Source organism: Meles meles, chromosome 15, assembly GCF_922984935.1.
Source record: "Meles meles chromosome 15, mMelMel3.1 paternal haplotype, whole genome shotgun sequence".
NCBI lineage: Eukaryota > Metazoa > Chordata > Mammalia > Carnivora > Mustelidae > Meles > Meles meles.
In genome coordinates, this window is record NC_060080.1 from 52,896,305 (window position 1) to 52,919,679 (window position 23,375).

Below are 23,375 nucleotides of genomic sequence, written 5' to 3' on the forward strand. Positions count from 1 at the left end.
TGTGTCTTTCTCCTCACTGCAAGATTTTTACCAGAAGATGTATAGGACTTGCTGAGAGCTGGCCCCTAGTAGTCTGGACTGCAGGAGATGTGAAGATGGTTGGCTGTTTCCTCAGAAGGGACTTGGCTTGAGTTCTTATTGCTCAAAATCCAGCTTGTTGGGTTGGGCTAGGGCCAACAGGAGGAGAGCCACTGCCACTCTGTTCTACACTGTGAAAGAAGTGTCACTTGACTTGAGAAACAAGCATCCAGGACACCTTCAAGGGCTTAATCAGCACCCAAAAGGTCTAGGGTAGAGCTCCCTCCAGTGCAGACCCTGGACCTCTGCAGCCCAACTCACCCAATGTATTTGGCAGAAATGAACATTTCCACCTCTTCTTGACTTACTGAATCAGACACCTGATGGCGGAGGAAGACAAAGATCTTAGCTGAAAACAAGACTGAGACTAACTGGTGCATATGTTCCATGCCTTCGAATACCTTACACTCTGAACACCCAGAGAGGCAGTTGTTGTGGGTCAAGATTCTGTCTTCAGTTCACCAAGCATCATGTGCCACACAAGAGGAAGCTTTGGGCTTGTTGACTCGTTAAACCAGTAACAGTATCCAGAGGACAGGAGTCACGTTTGCCCTTCACCAATGTTCATCATTCGTGTCACACAACAAATGCAGGATGTCGTATTATATAACCAGAGCCAGGCTGGAAGTCACGAGGAATAAACAGGCCACCGAGTTGTGTCTAATTGGCCTTCTTAGATCTCAGCCATCTTCCCAACCTCTCAAGAATGCTTTCATAGGGGAAAAACTGCAACACGTACCTATGAGCACCAAATCCAGCGAGGGAATGTTCCCAGACCAGAATGGTCCCCTCTCCTAAATCCTACTGGGACCATCAGGAGAGGGTATGAAGTATCTAAAGTTACTCCCAGTGATGCTCTCCACAGAGAACACTCAATTCCAGGAAAAACGGCTGGGCAGGAATCATTACTCACCTGGATAGGAGAAACTGAGGTCACAGTTAACTAGCAGCAGCGCGGCATAGAGGTGTATGCTAAGGTTGGGGGCAGTGGGGAGGGATGGCACACAGGAATTCTCTGCCCAGCTGTATGGTGAGCAGATTGCAAGTCAAGCGCCAAGCAGCAGAGCACAGGGCTGTAAGTTCTGACCTAGAACTGTTCCTGAGCTCTCTGGGGTAGCCACTGGCCGATGCACTCAGGATGTACACAGCAAGTGTGCTTGACAACACAATCTAACTAGGAAATGGATAAAGTGCATTTATTTTTTTATATGTGTTTGTTTGTTTGTTTGTTTAAAAAAAGAAGATAAAAGCCTCCTTTCCAGAACCCAATGTCCACAGGACTCGGCAGGGTGGAGCCAGGGCCAGCCCCCCTAGGAGAAGGTGTGGAAGTAGAAGGCAACAGCGTTGGCAGCATAGTCCATGGGGAGGCAGTGCCCGATGTGCCTGGCCCCGAGGCTGGCCCCACCCAGGGCAGAGGAATGTCGCAGCTTCAGCAGGGTGAAGCCAGAGAAGGAGTTCTGGGCCTGGGTCTCTCGGCCCTGGGTCAGCGCCAGAAGGAAACCTGAAGGGAGAGAGGGCAGAGGGCAGAGGTGAGAGTAGACCAGCTCTCCCTGGTCGAGACCAGGAGAAGGTGGGACAGTGACACAGAGGGAAGGGAGAAGCCCAGGCCCTGAGGCATTCCTGTGCAGGTCCCCAAGAGGCCCACGCACCAAGTCCCTAACAGGCAGGACACTAGCAGACAGGAACCCGGTAATGGCCTTGGGATACTAGAGCCTACAGCCAGCAGGTACCCAGCGCTGGGAACTCCAAGGAAGCAAGGGAGTCCTCCCAACTGCTTCAGAATGTCTAGTGGAAACCACACAGCTACGTGAACCAACGCTGCAAGGGTGAAGAAGGCCCCTCTTCTCCCTTTTGGCTGCAACCGTGTTGACTACAAAGGTCACCACATGCTGGCCAGAAGCTCTGATCTCAAGGGAGGTCTGTCTTTAATTTTTAAGAAGTGGTGTGTATTTAATAAATCCTTTAAAAAGAACATCTTTTAAGAGTTCAAGGAAGCTGGGTGAGACACCGTAAAAGGGCTGCCTGGCAGACTGTGGGCGGAGGGCTGTGGCCTGTGCAGGCCTCAGGACCCAGGTCTCAAGTCTTCCCCCTGGGACAAGCAGCTTTCCCGAGTAACCCCCACCCTCGACCCGTCTATCACCCACCCCAGGCTCACCTTTCTTCAGCAGCTCCCAGCTCTTCCACACAGAGCCCACACACAGGATGGGGAGGCCCATCTCCCCCTGGAACAAGACCTGGCGAAGAGCAGAAATGGACACTGGGGGCGACCACACCTCTCCAGCGCTGAAGCGGAGAGTCTCTTAAGTCCAGCCCACCCGCCCCCGGATACTCTCCCTCTAGCCAAGGTGGATTGAAGAAAAGGGTTGAAAAGGAAGGAAAACGGGGAGACTCAGAAAGCCAAGAGAGAGAATGGAAAGGAAAAAGGGGGAAGCAACAATACAGAGGCAGGAAAGAGAAGGGAGGGAAATGGATGGAAACATGCACCGTGTTAAAGCAGTGGACTATATATAAACACAGGCTTCGGGCCAGCCAGAGGGGAGTCACCAGACCCGAGAGCTCTCATGTGTTCGAGATTATACAGAGTTCTTCTCACACCCTAAGTTCATTTAAAATCATGCCCCTCTTTACAGAGTTCGATGGGACAGTCTCATCCCTAACGGGAAAGAGCCAGATCTGGCCCGGCAGCATCCAGATTTCGTTTCCCATTGACTTACCGGGTCGATCTCAGGCAACACTGCCACCACGTGTCTGCCCAGCATCTCCCCAGCCTTCCTGAAGATAAACCGAGAGAGGGCATCCCCCTCCCGAGCACCTGGGATGGGATGGGGGGTGGGGGGAAGGGAGCTGGTGAGTACCTGTTGCAGGGGAGAAACAGGAGGAGCACCTAGAGCTAGCAAAGCTCTAAATTAGGAATGGATGCCCACCTCATGGAATGTAGGGATGCAAGCCTCCAAAAGCGGTCCTCCAACCTTACTGCCCTGCCCCCACCGGGTACTTCCACCCGAGAAGGGGCGTCCTGCCCTGAGGTGGCTCACTCCAGGCGCAGAAGGGCAGCCCCCACGAGAGGAGCACAGTAGCATCTGGTCTGTACTCCAGCTTACCCAGTCCGTCCCTGAAGGTCTCTCACCTCTGGGGACCCTACTTGAGCAGCTCCTGCCCCACCCACCATCCAACAGTCTGCTGTCGGTCTGCCCCCCACCCAGCCCTGCTCCCGAAAGGGCCTCAGTACGGCAAGATCTAAGAGAGGCCTACAATGCTGTGAGGCTGCAGGAATTCAAGTGAGGGGAGTACGAACCTTATAGTGGAGAAACAGCACCGTGGAGACAAGCAAGCCCTACGGTTTAGCTTTTCCTGAGCATGAGTCCCCCCCAACCCACCACACCAAACCTCTATGATCTCCTAGTTCTTCAGATATCATTAGTTTTTGTTTGTTTGTTTTAATTACAGATTTGCACAAAGGACAACTGCTTCATATATTTCTCGGACATAGACACACGGCCTCCCCAAGCCATGAGAGCCATCAAGAAAAACAGAGATAATATAAAACAATTGTCAGTACACCCCACATATCCTTCTGGCTCCAGCCCAAGGCCTCCTAGTACCAAGCTGCATGGGGGCAGATAACTGAAGTCACTTGGTCAAAGGGAAATTAGCTTCCAGTTCTCATATGAACCCCATTCCATCCCATAATGAGGGAAGCCTTTGGGGAACAAAACCAAATAAAACCTTGTACCCCCCTCTCCAGTACCTTCTGCAATTTTCTGGCAAAACCCAGCAAATCGGCATTTATCAAAGTCCCTATACAGGTGGGTGAGGATTCCTAGCCGGTCTGACACCTGAGAGACAGAGAAAGGGGCACAGAGAGTCATCAGAACAAAGGAAAATGTGCAGTCTGCCCACCCAAGTTGATCTTCCTGATGTCTCTGAGAAGCTGGAATAATGTTCGTTTTTTGAGCTCTAGAGAGTACAAGGATTTGAGACTTCTCATTTGAGGGAGATTCTTTGTTTTCCCCACATGGATTCCATCGCTCCTTACAGATGAGCCTGGATACATACAGCACGGGGCACAGATCGGTGAGCAACAAAGTGTGTTCTGTAGTTCTTAGAGGTGCTCCTGAAAAGATTTCTTTGGCAAGAGGAATCTACGGACTACTGCATGTCGCAACTCTCCAAGTTACAGGGTGCATTTGCAAATTAAAGGCCCTGTGAAGTCCTGCACCAAGAAATCTGCTCGTTTCTCCCAAACTTCTCTGACCACAGAAAGTCCTTCTCTCACTCTAACAAATGGCCTCTGCAGGTCCTAAGGGATGGGCACTTCCCCAGAGCACATACTAAAATAAAGAAGGGGGGCTCTTAATGTGAGTGAGCACTTACAGCAATACCGTAAGTATATTCTGTACACAATCTCATTTAATCCTTGTAATGATTTTGTGAGAACGCCTAAGGGTAACAGATGGCGTGGCAGACTGACCAACTGGGTTTAGAACCAATCTGTTGGGTTGGGGTAGCTTAACTGCACCTCCCACAGCAGCTACTATCGAAAGTGATTTGTCTTCCTCCTCCCTCCCTATATAGGTCTACCTTCCAGCATCTCTAATCTCCTTCCTTGAGCGCATCCCCAGCACACCTAAGCAGCTGCCACGCACAGAGGTCTATCGGGTAGACTTGCCTTCCTTCTCCTCTTCCCTTTTACTTTGGGTCCAGCTAAAAATAGATGTTTCCTACTCCACTACAAATAAGCATGGCCCAGACTGAGGAAAGCCCTGGGTAGGAGGCTACACCTCCCCCAAGAACCCTCCTCTTTAACAGGCTCTCCTCCCTGACCCATACCGGCCAGAAGCAGCTCAGTCTGAGTACCCTGCCTCCTGATCTCACCCAGCACTTCTCGCTCCAGGCTGAAACGGCATCTACCTTCACCTCCCAACAGGGCCTAGCTGCCCAAGCACGAATTCTAGCTAACCACTTGCCCCCAGCCTGCCCATTCCGCATGCCTGACATCCTCCTCTTGGTACACACCACCCACGTCATCATGAATCCTGTCCTCACCTAGAAATTCTCCATCCTCCAGCTCTGACCCACAATTCACCCCAACTTCCCTTCAGCTCACCCAGTTCTTCTCCTACATTCACTCCTGCTCAGTATCCCACTGCCCTATCCCGGGGCGCATGTTCACCAGAGGCAAGGGGAGGTACCTGGAAATAGTCGAACATGATGTATTTCATGTAGCCAATATCATGAGGAGCCGCCTCCAGGTTGTCGATAGAGTCAAATACTATTTTCACTGCTTGGTGTGCAATCCAGTAGGCTGTGGAGGGCAGAGAGGGCTAAGATGGGGCGATCTCCCTGAGTCCACAGATCAGGAAACTCAGACCTAGACAGGTTAGTGACCAGCTTGGGTATTACAGCAAATTAGCCCCGATTTCAACTGTATGACCAACCCACAAAAGGGAAGCAAGGGGGGGCGCCTGGGTGGCTCAGTGGTTTAAAGCCTCTGCCTTCGGCTCCGGTCATGATCTCAGGGTCTTGGGATCGAGCCCCGCATCGGGCTCTCTGCTCAGCAGGGAGCCTGCTTCCTCCTCTATCTATCTGCCTGCCTCTTGGCCTACTTGTGATCTCTGTCTGTCAAATAAATAAATTAAAAAAAATTTAAAAAAAAAAAAAGGGGGAAAACAACAAGTAAGGCCAGGTCACACCAGCTCCTACCCAAAAACAAAGACACGGAGAGTCCGCTGTCACAAAGACCACTGCAGTCACTGCCATGAGCTGGCCCCAAAGGCCCCTACGAAAAGGTAGACCTGCTACCTACGAAGAGGTCATGCGGGAAGAGTTTCTACAGCCCTTTCCTATTAGCAGACTGGTCCAGCATGTCCCGGCATCTCTGGCCTTAACCTTCATAATGTCAGTTCCTCCCTAAGAATTCCAAAAGTCAACACAGGTGGGCAATAACTATTATACCGAGGCCTGAATCTGAACCTGGATACAGATCACTGCTGCAGACCAAGGTCAGCCACTCGTCCAAGGTCAACCACTAGTCTGCCATCTGCATCTCTATGTTCTCTCAGTCGTTACCCTGGACTCAGAGGATCTTTTCAGGAGCTATCCCCAGAGAGCCACAAGGGGTTGGTGGCCAAGGGCAGGGGAGAGAAGACGGAGAGCTGCAGGAAGGGAAGGGTCCAGGGCCCCAGAGCCAGACCTGGCTGGCAGGAACTCACCTGAGCCCTCGTCCCCCATCATGTGGCCCCAACCACCACAGCCACTCTCCGAGCCATCGGGGTTGATGAGCCTGCAGTTGGAACCTGTCCCAGAGATGAGCACGATCCCACCTGGGGAAAGGGCACAGGGAGGCTCAGTGTGGCCAAGGCCCTGCACAGAGCACAAAGCTTCTGACTGAGGAAGGAGGACAGAAACTAGCCCCGGGATCACCACCCAGTCTTGTAGAGATAAGTGAGCCCAGCTAGTTTCCCACCTGAAAGTGGATGGCTTGAGTCTCAAAGAAGCTCCAATCTACACAGAGCCCTTCTCTGAGAGACGAAGAGGAACATAAGCCAGCTTCCTTGCCAAGCGAAGTGACTACCTGCCTTACCACGTTATCTATTAAGAGCCAGAGATTATGCTAGACCCTGTTCACACAGTGATATTCATTCAACATCCTAAATCTCATTTGTGAATACAGTTGCCTCCATTTCAGAGGAGGGAATGGAAACCCAAGAGTTCCGTAACTTCTCTAAAATGGTACTGCTCGTCAAACAGGAGCAGAGCTTCAAATGCCGAGCTCAGGATACCAGGCCTTTTACACTAGCACAGAGCTCCGCCCAGTTTTCTTCTTGGCCCTTAACTGCTCTCCTAGCCAGCCTCACCCCCGCACCACCCCAGGGGCTCCCTCCTCTGGAGCAGAGTCTCCGGGCTGACAGATACAGTTCTGCCCTCCCACCTTCTGTCCAGTCGGTGCTCTGGCAGGGAGACTTAAGCCAATAAAAAGAGCAGGGAGAAGAGAGCAGGGTATGCTGGAGGCCACCTTCCGCGTACTGCGGGACAAGTTCCATCAGCTCCAACTAAGGGGCTTTCCCCAGAAAACCAGTTCTCAACCTCACCCGCCCTCCTCCTCACCAGCCTCCGTCGCTGTGGCGATGGAGCCCGCGGCGTCCGAGGTGATCAAGTAGCTGTCGCTCAGGTGGGGAAATCGGTTCTTCAGCTCCTCTGTCAGGACCCTCAGTGCGTCCTCCTGCTCCCCGCCGCTCAGGGACAAGCCCTAGGCCATGTGGGATGGGAGCAAGTGAGCAGAATGACCAGATCCAGCTCCCTTCTCCACCCCCTCCCTTCCTGGTATCTACCCCAACTCTCTACATCTGGGCACACGCTGCTTAGCCAGCTCCAGTCCTCCTGCTGCCCCACACGATGACCCACCAGGTGTTGCTGGCGGCAAGAACCTGGTCTAGGAATGAACCCAGAGAGGGGACTCAACACTGCCAAGTTTGGAGGGTGGGAGGGTCAGCAGTGCCCTTAACGGAAAAGTCAGGCAGGAGAGCAAGCAGAGGAGGTGGGCTTGGGGTGGACTACAAGGGGCTTAGTTGTGCCTGCAGAACTGTCACTGAGGCTACCGCCAGGGGGCAGTCAGAGCCCCACCAACTGGAGAGAAACATCTGAGCTGAGACATTTAAGGAGTGCTTACTGGTCAGGCTCTATGCTAAGCACTTTGGGATGTACCATGCCATTATTCTTACCTGACCACTGAGGTAGCTACCGTTACCTGCATTTCCCAAATGAGACCGAGGCTTGGTGGAGGTAAGCAGCCTGCTAAGGGTCTCAGAGATGTTGAGTGACAAAACTGGGATTCAAACCAGGGTCTCTGTGGTTCTCCAAAGCCCTGGGCTCTTCCCATCCTTATGGCTTGTAGGTGACAACTGAAGCCATAAGAATGAGTGAGAATATGTGTTTCTAGACCAGAGACTAAGCCCTCAAGGCCTTTCAACCTGCAGTCCTCAGACTCACCTAGGCAAAATCGCTGTGTTTCTGTGCCTTCATTCCAAGGATCGACCCCAGACTCACCAGGCTTCGTAGAGGGACCAGAGGATCCAGCCCTGCTTCCAGTTTGGCCCTGTTCACCATCTCGTTGATCCTCTCCACACACCTGTCTATCCCGATTAGCTGGCCCCAATCAAGGGAAGGAGGAGTTACAAAGTCTTGCATGACCCATGTTGCCCCTACAGGCTATTACACGTGGCCCCAGCCACCGTCTTGATGGGAGTTACAGAGAATAAAACCACAACCAAACCCACCGGTCCCTCAGTGTGGTATTTACCCAGTGATTTGTGCTGAGTCCATCTGCTTCTGCCACAATCTGCCCATCTTCCGAGAGTAAAAGGACCTTGGACCGTGAGCCTCCCCTAGAGAACACAAGGGGGCACTCAGTCTTGCTCAGACAAACCTGCAGGGACGGCTAAGCTCCAGGGGTCCTAGTCCCAGGCAGAGCCCAGGACGATGGAGACAGCTTTGCCAAATCCAATTCCCATTCCCAAGCCCACTTCTTGGTCTGGTTTGATGTGCTCCTGGACTGAAGTGTTGCTTCTGCTCAGCTTCCCTCCGGGATGTCCTACTTACCCTGTAAGACCCTACTTCTCTATCATCTAGTCCTTGAAACCTCTGATGCGTGGACTACCACCACAGCTCCATTCATTGGGCCACATCAGTGTCCCCATAAATTGTAAAGATTCTGATAAGAGCCTATAGTTGTTTTTCTGTCTGCCTCTCATGAGACTACAAACTCCACTGTGCCAAGCTCCAGATCCTTCATCTATTTTCCTCCTTGGCACAGGCCAACACTCAGGAAATGTGACTAAAGGGAGTGGCACATGTCTCTGCTTCTTTCATAATAGCTAAAGGCCGCCTTTCAAGATCCAGCTCCAGTTGCCAAGTTCTTCAAGACACCCTCAGGAGAAACAGTGACGAGAGGGCAAAGAGAGTTTATACCGACCTAAGCAACCAAATGGTGAAATGCTTATTACTGGGGGAAATGGAAGTTTGGATGGAGGTCTGTGGCGGTGGGATGTATGTTTCTTTATTGATCAGAACTCTTGCGAATATCAGAAAAGGACACTAAAGACCTGCTGATCAACCTCAAAGGTGACAAGAAGTTTCAAGGGGTAGTTAATGAACAAGGCAGCAGATTCAAAGTCCAAAAGAATCTCTTGACACAAATCTAGAAAAACGGGTCATATCCTACACATGAATATAACAGCAACGAGCCCAAGCTCCTGTACTGATTTTTTAAAAAGTGCAACAGATGCAGGATGGGGGGAGATCAACCTTAACAATTTACATTAAAAAATAAATAAGTAAAAAGACATGGGGGTCTGTGAGTCTGCGCAGCACACAAGTAATCTTAATCTCAGATTCAAAAGTAAGTGTCCTGGGGTGCCTAGGTGGCTCAGTGGTTTAAGCTTCTACATTCGGCTCAGGCCATGATCTCAGGGTCCTGGGATCGAGCCCCACATCGGGCTCTCTACTCAGCAGGTAGCTTTCTTTCCCCACCTCCTCTGTCTGGCTCTCTGCTTGCTTGTGCTGTCAAATAAATAAATAAAATCTTTTAAAAAAAGAAAAAAGAAAAAAGTAAGTGTCCAGGCTGTGACAAGAGCCACTCTCTAGCTGTGACAAGAGCCACTCTCTATTTGCCCAGATTTCACACCCAGATTCACAGAATGCTTTCACTGGCAGGGGACTTGTCATTCATCCCTCTTCTCACTATACACATGAGGTAAATGAAGCCCAGATTGGGCAAAAGCCTTGCCCATAGTCCTAGGAAGAAGCCGTATTACAAAAAGTCCAGTAAACAAGTTTCTAAGAAGGAAAAATATAAGAATGACAGAGGGTTCCATCTGGAATGCTGACAAGAACGGGGTGTTCCAGGCATTAGGGCCGGCTAGCACTTGGGCTCGCTGTTGTAGCTACCAGGTCCCCTCTGGCAAGGGTCTTTGTCCCCCGCTTCCACCACGCTCCCACTCCCCACCCTCTCCAGCAACTTCACACCTGACACCTGTTCAAGCTCAACTCTCTCAGCGATCCGGAGCTTCTAGATCTGGCGGGGCGGGGGGGTGAAATGGGTCGTTCGTGGGAGAAAGGGGTGTGGTTCCGCCGTGAAACATAAAAGACCCCCCCGCGCGCGCCTCGGGTAAGGCCGTGCACTCCCAGAGTCCCCGCAAGCCCTCGGGCACTGCCGCGCGTGCACACACCCCTCCACCGCAAGGCCCCGCAACTCAGAAGCCCAAAGTTGCCAGACCCTAAGGTGGGAGATCACCAGCATGTCAGCCTGGCCCCGGGCTTCCCGCCTTTCGCCCTCCGGCCGTTTCTCAGCCGCACCTCCCGGACTCCCTCAGCTGAGCCGCACTCACCCCTCCACGCCGCCGTAGAGTGCGGACATGGCCGAGCAGCTGCCGCCGCCCAAGGTGCAGCGGTTTGCTCTTCTCCCCACCGCCCGCTCGCTGGGCGCCGCCCTCCGTCACGTGCGGGGCCGGGCCTTGCCGGTGACTGGGTACAGCGTGTGCGCGGGGCGGGGCGACACTCCCAAGCCGGCAGAGCGCGGTCCCCAGCGGCTCCTCTAGACGCCGCCGCGTCGCTTCCGTACCTCTTGCACCCTGCCTCCGGAGATGGATGCGGGATTCCAAGCGGAGGAGCCAGAAGGGGGTCTCCGGCTCCCACCCACTGGACAAGTCCCTGCCTTGCCCACGCCCCACCCCACCAGCGCCGGGAAGTTGGCGACAGCTCCGCCTTCCGCGTTCGCACTGCTCAAGAGCACTGCGGAGCCGGGGTGATCAGTGCCTGGTCGTGCAGGAGGGCGCTCCGCGTAAGGGATGGGGGAGGAGCTACCTTAAAAACTCGGCTATGAAGGCCGCCTGGGTGGCTCAGTCGGTTAAACATCTGCCTTCAGCTTTTGGCTGGGGTCATGATCCCAGTGTGTTGGGATAGAGCGCTGCACAGGGCTCTTTTGGGTTGGGGAGCCTGCTTCTCACTCTCCTCTGCCTCCTGCTCCTCCTGCTTATGCTCTCTCATTCTGTGTCAAATAAATAATTTTTTTTTTTTTTTAATTATGGGCGCCTGGGTGGGTCAGTGGGTTAAGCCTCTGCCTTCGGCTTGGGTCATGATCTCAGGGTCCTGGAATCAAGTCCCACATCGGGCTCTCTGCTCAGCAGGGAGCTTGCTTCCTCCTCTATCTCTCTCTCTCTCTCTCTCTCTGCCTGCCTCTCTGCCTCCTTGTGATCTCTCTCTGTCAAATAAATAAATAAAATCTTAAAAAAAAAAAAATTAGGCTACTGGGGCTCCTGGGTGACTCAGTGGCTTAAATCCTCTGCCTTCCGCTCTGGTCATGATCCCGGGGTCTTAGGATTGAGCCCTGCTTCCCCCTCTCTCTGCCTGCCTCTCTGCCTACTTGTGATATGTCTGTCAAATAAATAAATAAAATCTTTAAAAAAAAATTAGTCTACTAGAATTGAACCTTGAAAGGAGAAGAGCTCTGGAGGCCGCCCTTGCAACTCCCTGAAGTAGCCATCAGCTCTTAGCACCTGCTTAGTTCAATTCTTTGTGCTGTGTATTTGCAGGGATAAAGAAGAGAAACCTTTTTTTGCCCTCCAGCCGTCATCCCACCCTCCTTCCTTCCACAGGATTGGGAATGGGGGAAGGGAGCGAGAAGTGGGCTAGCCAGGTTCAGAAGCCGGGCTGGGGCTCCTGAAAGCCTCTGTGGTCTGCTCCAGGCTGTTCTGGGCCAAGGGTGGGCTCTTGTCAGGCCAGGAGGGAGGTCAGCTGCCCTTTGCATCTCTTAAGGAACTTCAGCCTTCTCGGCCAGTCCTTCCAGGGCAGTTCTCAAACTGGCCTGGTCTCTGCTCCGCCTGCTCCCCAACCCTGGAGGTAGCTTCTGTCTTCTTTGAGAGAAACCTTGCACTAGTAGCTTTCTTTCCCTGATAGCCACTTGGGTCTGGTTATGTTTTGGTGTGAACCTTTGGTATATATGTGCTCTCTTAGACTGGAAGGAGTCTTTACCACACGAGATACTTATTTGGGACGCTGAAACATTACAGTGTAACCCTCAAGGGTAGTTGAAAAGTAAATCACTACTCATAGAAAATACCAGACAGAGAGGCAGGATTTTTTTTTTTTTTTTTTTTTTTTTTTTGATGCCCAACTATGTCATTTACGTCTGCAAAACATCCAAGCTAGAAGGTGCTTAATCCAACACACATGTTTTTAGAATAATGGAACTCCTAGGTTCTGGTGAGCTTAAACTGGGCAGGATTTTTAGAGGAGAGGAAATGGTAGGTTGATTTAGAAAGGACTGTGCTTTTTTGCACACTAGCACAGTGAGCCCTGGGACCTCTCATAGTTTCCCTTTGTATTGCTTGTTTAGAAAAGGAAGCAAAAGGAAACAAAAAAGAAAAAAAAAAAAAAGAAAGAAAGAAAAGGAAGCAAAAGAGAAAGTGCCCAGATTCAAAGACAAGGATTGAGTTCACCACTTTACTAACTTTACTAGCTGAGGACCTTGAATGAAATATACACAGTTGCTGCTGCTTTTCATCTACAAAATGAAGATGATACACATCCACCTCCCCAGACTAACACAAGAGTTAAATATCAGAAAGATTTTGGAAACCTTAAAGTACTACACAGATTTAAAAAAAAAAAAAAAAAAGTACTACACAGATTTTAACTGATTTTACTTATATTACTAATTACTGTGTGCTGCCCAGCACAGTGGCTCACATGGGACTACTAAACACTTGAAATGAGGCTAGTGTGCTTGAGATTGTAAAAATACAGAATTGCAAAAGAAGCTAACAGAGATCAGCCTTGAAAACCCTTTGAGTGGAGAAACCCAGCCTAGTCACACACACAAGGCTTAATTTAGCTACTCTTGCTAACTGTACTAACTCAAGACTGACTTGACCTGGGTCATATGTTGCTTAGGCCTCTGGAAATCATTAGCACAGCTGAATTGTTTCCCAAGGTTCCTAAGAGGTAATCCCTGGCCAATTCCTTATCATTTAAGAAAATTTTAAGTTACCACTGTACAGGCCGCTTTTAGGCAAATAGGCTCAAGCGGTGGGATGTAGGAAGGGCCCCGCAGCGACCATTTGGTTGAACACAGGCAAGCCCATCCGCTGACCATTGACCGATGAGCTACTTAAAACCAGGCATACTTACCAAAGAAGGGAGGATTCCGAATGTCACCACACCTCACCTTTCACCTTTAAAAACAGCCCCCACTCACTGCCTCACTGTTGACCGCCCCCCCTTCTGTACTAGGGCCCCTCCCTTGCAATGTATTCAATAAACTACTACCTCCTTCGTTCTGCCTCACTTCTCGGCCACCAGCTTCCATGGGATCCTCCCCTACCACCCGATTGAGATATACCCCATTCAGACACGACAATAGACAATAACCAGTCTCAGTGAAGAATAAACAGTCCCTGTCTTCTCACTAAATAAGCTGTTTTATAACAATGTATCTATGAGCCTCATTCCACATTGTGGCTTGACTGCCCCTGGTTTGCAAACTGTCTTTTGGGGGTGTGTGTGCAGTAAACTTGTGTTAATTACTACTTCAGTGATTCATTGGTTTTACCTCTGTTATTTCTGAACCTTTAACAGCATTGTCCATCATAGTTCTATAAAACTTTCGTGTACTTTTATCTCGTTTCATTATTTTCTTGAAGATTTTATTTTTGAGAGGAGGGGGGCAGAGGGAGAGAGAATCCAGAGCCGACTCCTTGCCAAGCACAGATCCCCAGGTGGGGCTCAATCTCACAACCCTGAGATCATGACCCGAGCCGAGACCAAGAGTTGGACACACAACCAACTAAGCCACCCAGGTGCTCCTTGTTTGATTATTTTAACAGCCCCATGAAAATACCAGCAAATTTTAACCACCTATTACAAGCAAGGATGCTGAGGCTGTGAAGTCAAAGCCATTAGCCAAGGCTCACACAGATACATGTTCCTCACTGTGGGTGTGCTAGTTACAGGAAGGAAATAAAGATGTTGCAATACATACAAGTGTTAACCTCTATTTAGCTTTGTACATTTTAATGGCCCCTTTTACTGGGCTTGCAAAATCCCCACAACTGCCCCTATGATGCTCATGTGGTTGGTAAAGTCCTCTTCTTGAAGCCACAGTCTTGTTCTTTGTCCCCAAGGCCCCAGGGAGGCCAGATTTCCAATGGGGGTGGGGGTGGGGCAGGCAAAAGGAATTGCAGGAAAATATCGTCCCTCCCAAATCCACTTGATTTGGGTCAGAGGTCTTTGGGTCTTTGGGACCCAAGGTCCTCTACAAGTTGTGTTGACTTGGCTCATGAAAGCACAACCACATCTGTTTTCACTCATTGTATTTCCAGGGCTAACCTCAGTCTAGGGCACAGGAGAGGAGGTCTGTAAACAGTTCTGAGAGTTCTTATAAACCATAAAGCACTGCATCACAGTCCTAAGAGGTAGTAAATGCCCCACCGTAAATTAAAGGGGGGAACAATAAGATTCTGTAGCAGAGACAATCTGCCGAAGAGATTGGGGAGGGAAAAAACGTTTGGGAAAACAGTAGGGAAACTGGCCTGAGGAAGCAAGAATTGGAGAAGGGGTCAAGGGGCCTCACAGGGATCCAGCCCTAATCTGTCCCGAATTGGGAAGTTGTCAGCACAAGGGCGACCTCAGCACTGTGCCCAGGATCCTTAATCTGGCAGGTTCCTTATAGCAGCACAAGTAGAAGGGAAGAGCCTGAAGCAGGGAGATATTCAGAAGGCTGGGACAATGGCGCCAGGCAAGAGTGAAATGAACAAGGAAGTGATGAGGGACAGGGCGGAGCAGAAGGCAGGAGGAGGGATCCAATTGGGGGGGTCATGCTGACCTTTCCCTCTGTTGATCTGGAACGAGGGGGCAGAGATGAAGCTGGAGCTGACTTTCCGCCAGTGAAAGGAGAGGGGTAAGGAGCTGCCTTACTAAAGGTGGAGATGGGACTCCCGGGCTGGCAGCTGGAATGCAAGAGAAGGGTTCTTCCAGACCTGCAGAACGACCAGGAGTAAGACAGAAGATGTGAGGAGGGATGTGGGGGGCAGAGTGCAGAAACAGGTATAGGCGGGTGACTATAAATATAAATAGTGTTGTCTTCTAGTCTCCTGCCCCTGCATCAGAAGGTGTGGGGTCTCAGGCCAGTGCAGCAACCCCAGAAAATCAGGTTGGCGTTGTTATGCCAAAACAGGCTCACACTAGCTTACAAAGAACTAGCTGGGCACATCTTTCTAACTTCCATTATGTGATATCATATTGCAGCTCAAAGTTGTCATGGTGGGAATATTTACAACACAGAAAGCAGTAACCGCTCTAAATCAGGTGATAGTTGGCTTCTGGAAAGCTGGCTGTTAAACATTTACCAGCCCACACTGGGCACATATGCTTTATGTGTGTGAGACGTCTGTGCCATGGGTGTATCAGTGTACAAGTACATATATGAAAGTGTACACCTGTGTGGTGGGTCCACGTTTTTACAGATCAGAAATTCAGGGGTGTGAACCTGCATCTATGTTTTACCGCCAAGCTGAATTTCTTTTCTTTTTTTTTTTTTAAGATTTTATTTATTCATTTGACAGACCGAGATCACAAGTAGGCAGAGAGGCAGGCAGAGAGAGAGGAGGAAGCAGGCTCCCTGCTGAGCAGAGAGCCCGATGCGGGGCTCGATCCCAGGATCCTGGGATCATGACCTGAGCCCAAGGCAGAGGCTTTAACCCACTGAGCCACCCAGGCGCCCTGCCAAGCTAATTTCTATCTCAATCCTCCGCTCCTAATGGAACCATGTACAGGGGAGCTCAGTCATTCAGGTTTCAGTCTAGACCTAATGCTTGGCCTCCTCCTCCTCCTCCTTGTGGCTCTCACATTTGCATCTGAGGGCCAGGATCACACAGCAGACAGCCCCAGGAGAGGTGACCAAGGCAGCTGCTGAGATGCCCAGTTCGCCTGCCTGGGCCTCCAACCATCTCTTGTAGTTTTTAGAACTTGTCCACTTGTCAGGTTCAGAGGAGTGTGTGTTTCCTTCCTTCTGCACTCCTGGACTCCCCTCCAGGCTGCTGCCTCCAGGATTAAGGGATGAAGGGGAAGGAAGGAGCATCATGTTGCCTAACTAAGATAAATGGCAAGCCCATCTTATAGAGACCAGAACGTCCCCAGGTCAAGGGCCTCATAGAGGGCCAAGCCAGGGTTTGAACTTAGTTCTTTCTGACTCTAACGCCTTTCCACTCCACCAGGCTGCCTCAGTTCCCGGTGGATTAGGGGCACTTGGTACATGCTTTTGTGTAACTGTCCCTCAGAACAACGTATTACTTAAAATATAACCCATGAGAAATTCTGCTAGTTACCAAGCATCTTTAGATATAGCCTCAAGAAAAACTCATACTGGCAACAGGCCTCTGGGGGAGAGGACGATATAGGTCCTTGAAGCCGAGCAGCTGGGAACGCCTGGCCCACTCAGGGCAGACGCCCCCTGCTTCATTTTTCCATTATCTCCCCTCCCTCCCAGCACCTGTGGCTAATTAGATAAGTCCTTTAAATGTGCTTGCTCAACTATAAACTTTCTGCTGCTTGACCAGATGTATTTTGCCTTCCTTCTTATTTATCTACAAGGCATCTAATTAATGCGTAGCCTTCTTCGGCTCTTCTGTTGATTACTGTCTATATCTAATAAAAACGGAGCTGAGGAGTTGTTCAGGGCAACAGTCTTTTCTACTGTTGTCCGCTGCTCCCTTTCTCTCGCAGCTGACTTGTTTGTGCCTCATTCTTCTCCCGTGCACCGTCAGGAAGCGGTACTTATGGTCATGTTGGGTTAGGCCACTGATTCTCAAAGAAATTCTAGAATTCCAAATGCCATCATCTGACCCTGAGTCAACTTTTCCCTGCCCTGTCACTGAGGTACAGCAGGAAACCCAGACATAAGTGTGTGCAGAGGGTGGGCCGGGAGGCTGACCTTCGTCTAGTGGATCTGTGACACAGCCAGGGGACCAAGTCTCACCAGCTTCCGCTCCCCAGCCTGTCCCACTCCCTTATCAGGATCTCTTCTTCAGCACCTAGCGGGAGCCCTGGACACAGAACTTTCTGAGCTATGGACATTCTGGGTCCCAGGAGAGAAGGGCAAAAGGTCCAGGGTTAGGATGGGCTATGCGGGTTGGTCAAAGGCTTCGTATGTGAGGAGCCACTGAGAGCAGCCCGGCAATAGTAGTTTTTTCCCTCTTTTTTTCCTCTTGGCGGCTGAGAGGAAGGTGCTGGTAATAATGGAAGCAGGGAGGTGAAGAAGGCCCTCTGCCCACACCACCCCCTTTACAGCGGAGGGACCTCTTCCAGAGGCCTGTTCTGGGAGCATCCCACCGCAGGGCTGGTCTGCCCCCTGCCAACCACTGATGTGTTCTTCATTTCCCACATCCTGTCATTTCGAGAATGTGATCTACATGGAAGCTTTTTGCACCTAGCACAGGTCCCCGGAAGTTCATCCCGGTGGTGGTACATCTGGAGAGCTCCTTCCCATGGCTGAGCAGCGTTCCACCTGTGGATGTAGTGTATTTCTTTCTGGTGAAATAGTTCACACATACAAACATCTATATAATGGCCATAAAAGTTCTAAAGTTGTGACTCCTTATCTGTGAACCCTTGAGCCTCACAAAAGAACCTGGAAAATCAGGAGAAACTCCATGTTTTGGCCCTCCACCCTTGAGCTCTTGTGGCTGAGTATCCCTCTCCAGGCTGGGGGGAGTGTCTGCTGGGAAAGGGGCTGATAAGAGCCCAACCTCCTGAGTCTGCGGGGATTAGGACCTCAGGAGGGAGGGAGATAAAGAGACTTCTGCCGGACTAGGGCCTTTCTCGACTAGGGCCCCATTTCTGCTCAGACTTCTGGTGGACAGAGGCTGGAGCAGACAGCTGTCAGTCGAGACTGGGCAGGGCCCCCTCCTCAGGGCAAGTCTTCACTGTTCCAGCACCAGCTTCTACACAAGGATGAGACAAATGCGAGGGCAGTCCAGGATCAGACAGGCCTCTGCCAGCAGGGCTTCTGGAAGGAGGTGGGTGTTCAGGACAGATACCTCAGGGGCTTTGTCTCCTGGAGGGGAGCCTGGCTAGGACCCCCTTAGCAGGCACTGAGTGTCTGCATTTGGGCGTATGGTAAGCAGCTCAAGCCTTGGACTGGGTCCCGGCCTCCAGGAAGAGGCCACACAAGAGAAGGGACAGTCCCTAGAGTCAGGTAAAGGGAGAGGAGTGAGGAAAACAGAGGCTGGGAAACTTGCTCCAGGGCAGGCAGCTATCCGGACTGGTTCTGCCCCTCCCTACAAGGTGCCTCAAAGACTCCATTTGCAGCTCAAGAATCCTGAGCATTTGCCACCCCCTCCCCAGCATATCCTTTCCACAGGCCAGGCCAGAGTTGTGTCTCTGTGGGAGAGGGAGGCTGCTCTCTCTCCCAAGGGTGGGGACCTTTCCTGAAAATCTGAGGTGCAGAGGGGAGGGAAAGGGGCTTCAGCAGCAACAGTGCACCACTTCTGAGCATCTCCATGTCCCTGGCCCCAGTAGATGAATCTGATAAGGACCTCAGTGGACTCAGTACAAACAGATAAGAGGAGAAAGGGGTTTGAACGGGCTAGAGCACTCAGGAAGACTTCCTGGAGGAGGAGTGCTTCCTGGGTCTTCAAAGCCTGGTAGGAACTGATGAGAGGCAGAGAGAAGGGGCAGGAAGAGCCCTGTGAGTGAAGTAAGAGGGGCGGGTAGGAGAGTGTGTGCAAGGCAGGAGCTAGGATGAGGAGGATTCTTTAGGGTTCCAGAGCCATCGCTCAGAGTGCCTTGTGAGGCAGGCCAGGCAACTTTCCTCCCCTTCACTGGCCCAGGAGACCGGGGCAGTGTGACCCACAGGGCGGGGGGCTAGGCAGAAGGAAGAGGAAGGGCTGGCCAGTAGCCTAATCAGTAGAAACAGTCCCTTACAAAAGGCGCCCTACGGGGCTTGGAGAGCTGCTTGAGCTCCTTGAAGCCAATCCCCGGTGTTGAAATACTTGCAAAGAAGCAGTGAGACCTCTGGTCTGGTTTGCTCAGGACTGAAGGAGTTCCTGGGATGCGGGACTTTCAATTGTAAACACAGTTTGGGTTAGTCACCCTTAAAAAAAAAAATCCCTTCTGGAGAGGAGCCCTAGAGCAAGTCTGGGGGCGGTCACCCCAATGACCCATGACAGGTTATATGACCCAAGTGTTTCTTAGGAGGAGAAATGTTCAGTTTTCAGTTCTTTACAATTGTCTTCCCATCATTTAGGAGAGCGGGATTGACATGGGACAGCAAATAACAGATTGAGGTTTTACCCACAGAACAATTCAGCAGGGTTTCCCAAATGCTGTTTCCCCAGGAGATGTTAACTCCGGGGGGACCCGGTGAGCCTTGGGAACACTGAGTCCTCTACCATCCATCCACCTGCTGTGTCTCAGAGTTCTGCTGCCCAGCAGGACATTAACGCTCCCAAAAGCCCCAAGGGAGAGAACCCTGTTTTATCTTGTTTAATGGCTCAAGAAACAAGGTTATTTGCCCAGAGGGAGTTTTCTCTTTACCTGCCTGCACACTCTTTCACCCAACACACCAATTTTCTTGCGATTCCAATTTGGAAAACTCTGGAAAAAGAACATCGGTCTATAGGATCACCTACTTCACGGTCCTGGAAGGCCTATATCATTTCAATAATCCCATGGGTAGACTTCAAGGATAACCCAGCTGGAAGTGTCATTTCCATTCTTGTTCAATTCAAAATTCCCCCCCTTTTTTTTTTCTTTAATAATCCTCTGGCTTTGGGGCGCCTGGGTGGCTCAGTCAGCTAAGCTGATTCAGCTCAGGTCATGATCCCAGGGTCCTGGGATGGAGCCTGGCGTCGGGCTCCCTGCTCAGTGGGGAACCTGCCTCTCTCTATTCCTCTGCCACATCCCATGCTTGTGTTCTCTCTCTCTCGCAAATAAATAAACAAAATCTTAAAAAAAAAAAAATAATCCACTGGTTTTCTTTCTTTTTTTTTTTAGATTTTTTTAAGTAATCTCTACACCCAACATGAGGCTTGAACTCTCTACCCTGAGATCAAGAGTCACATGCTGTATGCACTGAGCCAGCCAGGCGCCCCAGTCCACTGGCTTTTAAATGCTGGACTTGGAGCACCTGGGTGGCTCAGTGGGTTAAAGCCTTTGCCTTTGTGCGACGACGTGGATGGAACTAGAGCATATCATGCTTAGTGAAATAAGTCAATCGGAGAAAGACAACTATCATATGATCTCCCTGATATGAGGACATGGAGAAGCAACATGGGGGGGTAGGGGGATAGGAGAAGAATAAATGAAACAAGATGGGATTGGGAGGGAGACAAACCATAAATGACTCTTAATCTCACAAAACAAACTGGGGGTTGCTGGGGGGAGGTGGGATTGGGAGAGGGGGAGCGGGCTATGGACATTGGGGAGGGGAGACGAACCATAAGAGACTATGGACTCTGAAAAACAACCTGAGGGTTTTGAAGGGTCAGGGGTGGGAGGTTGGGGGAACAGGTGGTGGGTAATGGGGAGGGCACGTTTTGCATGGAGCACTGGGTGTTGTGCAAAAAGAATGAATACTGTTACGCTGAAAAAATAAATAAAATGAAAAAAAAAAAAAAAAAAAAAAGCCTTTGCCTTTGGCTCAGGTCATGATCCCAGCATCCTGGGATCAAGCCCCACATTGGGCTCTCTGCTCAGCAGGGAACCTGCTTCTTCCTCTCTCTCCCTGCCTGCTGTTCTGCCTGCTTGTGATCTATGCCTGTCAAATAAATATATACAATCTTTAAAAAAAAAAAAAAAAGAATAAACACTGCACTTTTCAGTTCTTCCAGGGCCTTCACCATGAGGCCTCAGGTTTGGGCTTTGTTTCCGTCTGGGCTGGAACCACTAGCAGCCTCAGGTCACTCTCTTGCCATGCCTCCGGGGGTGGGAGGACAGCGCTGCGAGCACTCCTCCACTCCTCCTGCCCTGGGGCAGCCCAGAATTCTCTCCCAGATTCTGGGTCTGTAAGACCTTGGCCTGCCCTAAGCCTTTTCTTCCTAAGCAGGAAGGGCAAAAGCAGGTTTCCGGGGGCACCTGGGTGGCTCAGTGGATTAAGCCACTGCCTTCGGCTCAGGTCATGATCTCAGTGTCCTGGGATCGAGCCCCACGTCAGGCTCTCTGCTCCGCAGGGAGCCTGCTTCCTCCTCTCTCTCTGCCTGCCTCTCTGCCTAGTTGTGATTTCTCTCTGTTAAATAAATAAAATATTAAAAAAAAAAAAAAAAAAAAGCAGGTTTCCGCTCTCCAGACCCAGAGCAGGGGTCCTAGCCGGCCTCGGCGGTGTTGCCCACAGCCTCTTGCGGGCCTTCCCTAACATATTTCCTCTCCCTGAGTAACGGACTATGTCAAAGGAGGCCCCTGGAGTTTTTGGACAGATAGGGTTTACGCAGTCATGAACCCCCAGCCGGGGCCCTGGAGGAAGAAAAGCAGGAGAGGCATGGTACAGCCCAAATGTTCCCTGAGCCCCATAGCCCCCTCAGTGGGACCGATGGGGCAAGAATGTAGCCACCCGTCGCAAAACCAGGCCGGAACAGTCCTAGAGAAGCCTTCCTGGAGGAGTCGAGCGTTTGAGGAAGGCTGAGAGTGGGAACTATTCTAGTCCCAAACTGGAAGGAAGCCTGGGCTCTGGCAAACCTGTTGAAGGAGATAAGTTAGGCTCTGGAAGAAGGAAGAGTGGGAGCAAGGTGGCACCTCATAGAGGAAGCCGGGTCTGGAGATTTCTCAAGGCCCAGGCACTGCCCCGCCCTCTACCCTCAAACCTCACTGGGAGGAAAGTCAGAAAAACGAGCACCCACCAAGGATCCCAGACACGGCTGAGGAAAGACCACTTCACCTTCCCCTGAACCCTAATATCCCAGAGATGGGGTGTGGTGGCATGGAGCCAGGGCGGACACTTCCACTCTAAAAACAATCCAGTGAAAATCCCTGCAAGTGGGGTGTAGAGAGCATAACAGTTTCAAGCTTGGAGCCCTGACGGATAAAAGTAAGGATCGATTGGAACATTCGAGTTAGTAGTGTTTCCTCTTCCCACCTTTCAGGACTGCCCCACCCACCCCCATGAGGGGACGTGCGGTCTAACAGAAACCCTGTGGGAGAGCAAGGCTTGACCTGGAGGACCCAGTTTCGGATGGCGGCATTTCAGGCACCGGAACTTAGCTATCTGGGCTTCGGTCGTCCTCATACCCTTGCTACCACACCACACCCGTTGGGTAAATGTCCATCCCAGGCCAATCCTGTTTGCCAGCTCTCTCTGCTCCCCGTCAGGAGTGAGTGGGGCGGGGGCCACGGTCAGAGGGGCCCGCTGGCCCAGCCAGTCCCACGTGGCCAGGCATGTGCGGTTCAGTGGCCAGCTGAGGCCTAAGCAGAAGGGACAGCAGCGCCTTTCCTGAGACAAGTGGGAAGAAGGTATCAGCCATGGCTGACCGAGCGGTGACCCAAGGCCTAACACAGAGCCAATTAGCGGCCCCTACAATGGTGGTGGGCTTGCCACAGCTTCCACAGAAAGCCCCACGTGCTGCCGGCGTGTCAGGCTGAGTTAGCACCAGGAGGGCTGAGTGGAGTCCTGCCGGAGGCTGGCTGGACGGGGGTGATAACACCTCCCCCTGGGATCTGGGGAGTAGGGCCAAGTGAGACACGTAAGCATGTCGGCCTCTGCCTGTGGCTGTGGCCATGTGCGCGGGGCAGGAGCCCACGTGCACCTTTGAGATGGGACGAGTCGTGTGTCCCTTTGCACATGTGTGCCCGCTCATGCCCATTTGGCATGTTTCGTCCCTCTGGCATACTTTGTGTATCTACTACTTCCCTCCTCCTTGGTGTGTGCACTTGGAACTCTGGGACTAAAAGGCCCAAGAGTCTGCCCTAGTGGGGTCTCCATTCTAGTGGCAGAGAGGGAAAAGAAAGAAACAAACATTTATATGGACGTGGAATGAGTGCCTGAGGAAAGTTACAACAGGAAATGGGATTGGAGAGCTTCTTCCAACACCATCGGGGAGGGCTGCTTGGAGGAGGTGATCTTGACCTAAATGATAAGGAGGCAGCCTGTTGAATATCAGGAGGAGGAGGGCTGTAAACAGAGGGCAGGGAGCGGGGCCAGAGAGAGAGGAGATGTGATTCTACCATGCTGCCAGTGTGTGTGGTGTGACCAGGAGGAGGAGGGGGAAGCCACAGCTGGGGACACCTCTGATGGTCCAGGCAGGGGACAACCTTCA

General features: G+C 51.3%; 2 protein-coding genes across 2 annotated transcripts in view; one reads left to right on the forward strand and one right to left on the reverse strand.

Annotated features, from left to right (window-relative positions):
• Positions 1-3,820, forward strand: part of PAIP2B (poly(A) binding protein interacting protein 2B) — a 40,438-nt gene extending 36,618 nt beyond the window's left edge. Inside the window, exon 5 of the mRNA XM_045979250.1 lies at positions 3,526-3,820. The gene's annotated coding sequence lies outside the window, so the exon portion shown is untranslated. The remainder of the gene's footprint in view (positions 1-3,525) is intronic.
• On the reverse strand, positions 1,254-10,850 carry NAGK (N-acetylglucosamine kinase). Its single transcript, XM_045979241.1, has 10 exons — positions 10,464-10,850; positions 8,378-8,462; positions 8,125-8,223; positions 7,186-7,327; positions 6,291-6,401; positions 5,271-5,383; positions 3,827-3,914; positions 2,793-2,890; positions 2,234-2,312; positions 1,254-1,579 (listed from the first exon to the last, which is right to left on the reverse strand). Exons 1-10 carry the CDS (start codon positions 10,490-10,492, stop codon positions 1,389-1,391), a joined length of 1,035 nt encoding a protein of 344 aa, XP_045835197.1. The 5' UTR covers positions 10,493-10,850; the 3' UTR covers positions 1,254-1,388.
• Positions 10,851-23,375: the final 12,525 nt, after the last annotated feature.

Coding starts and splice junctions, on each gene's coding strand:
- NAGK (XM_045979241.1), bottom strand. CDS start 10,492: ATGTCCGCACTCTACGGCGGCGTGGAGGG. Junction 2,891..3,826: donor TTGCCAGAAAATTGCAGAAG/GTACTGGAGAGG, acceptor ATCCCATCCCAG/GTGCTCGGGAGGGGGATGCC. Junction 2,313..2,792: donor TGTTGCCTGAGATCGACCCG/GTAAGTCAATGG, acceptor GCTCTTCGCCAG/GTCTTGTTCCAGGGGGAGAT.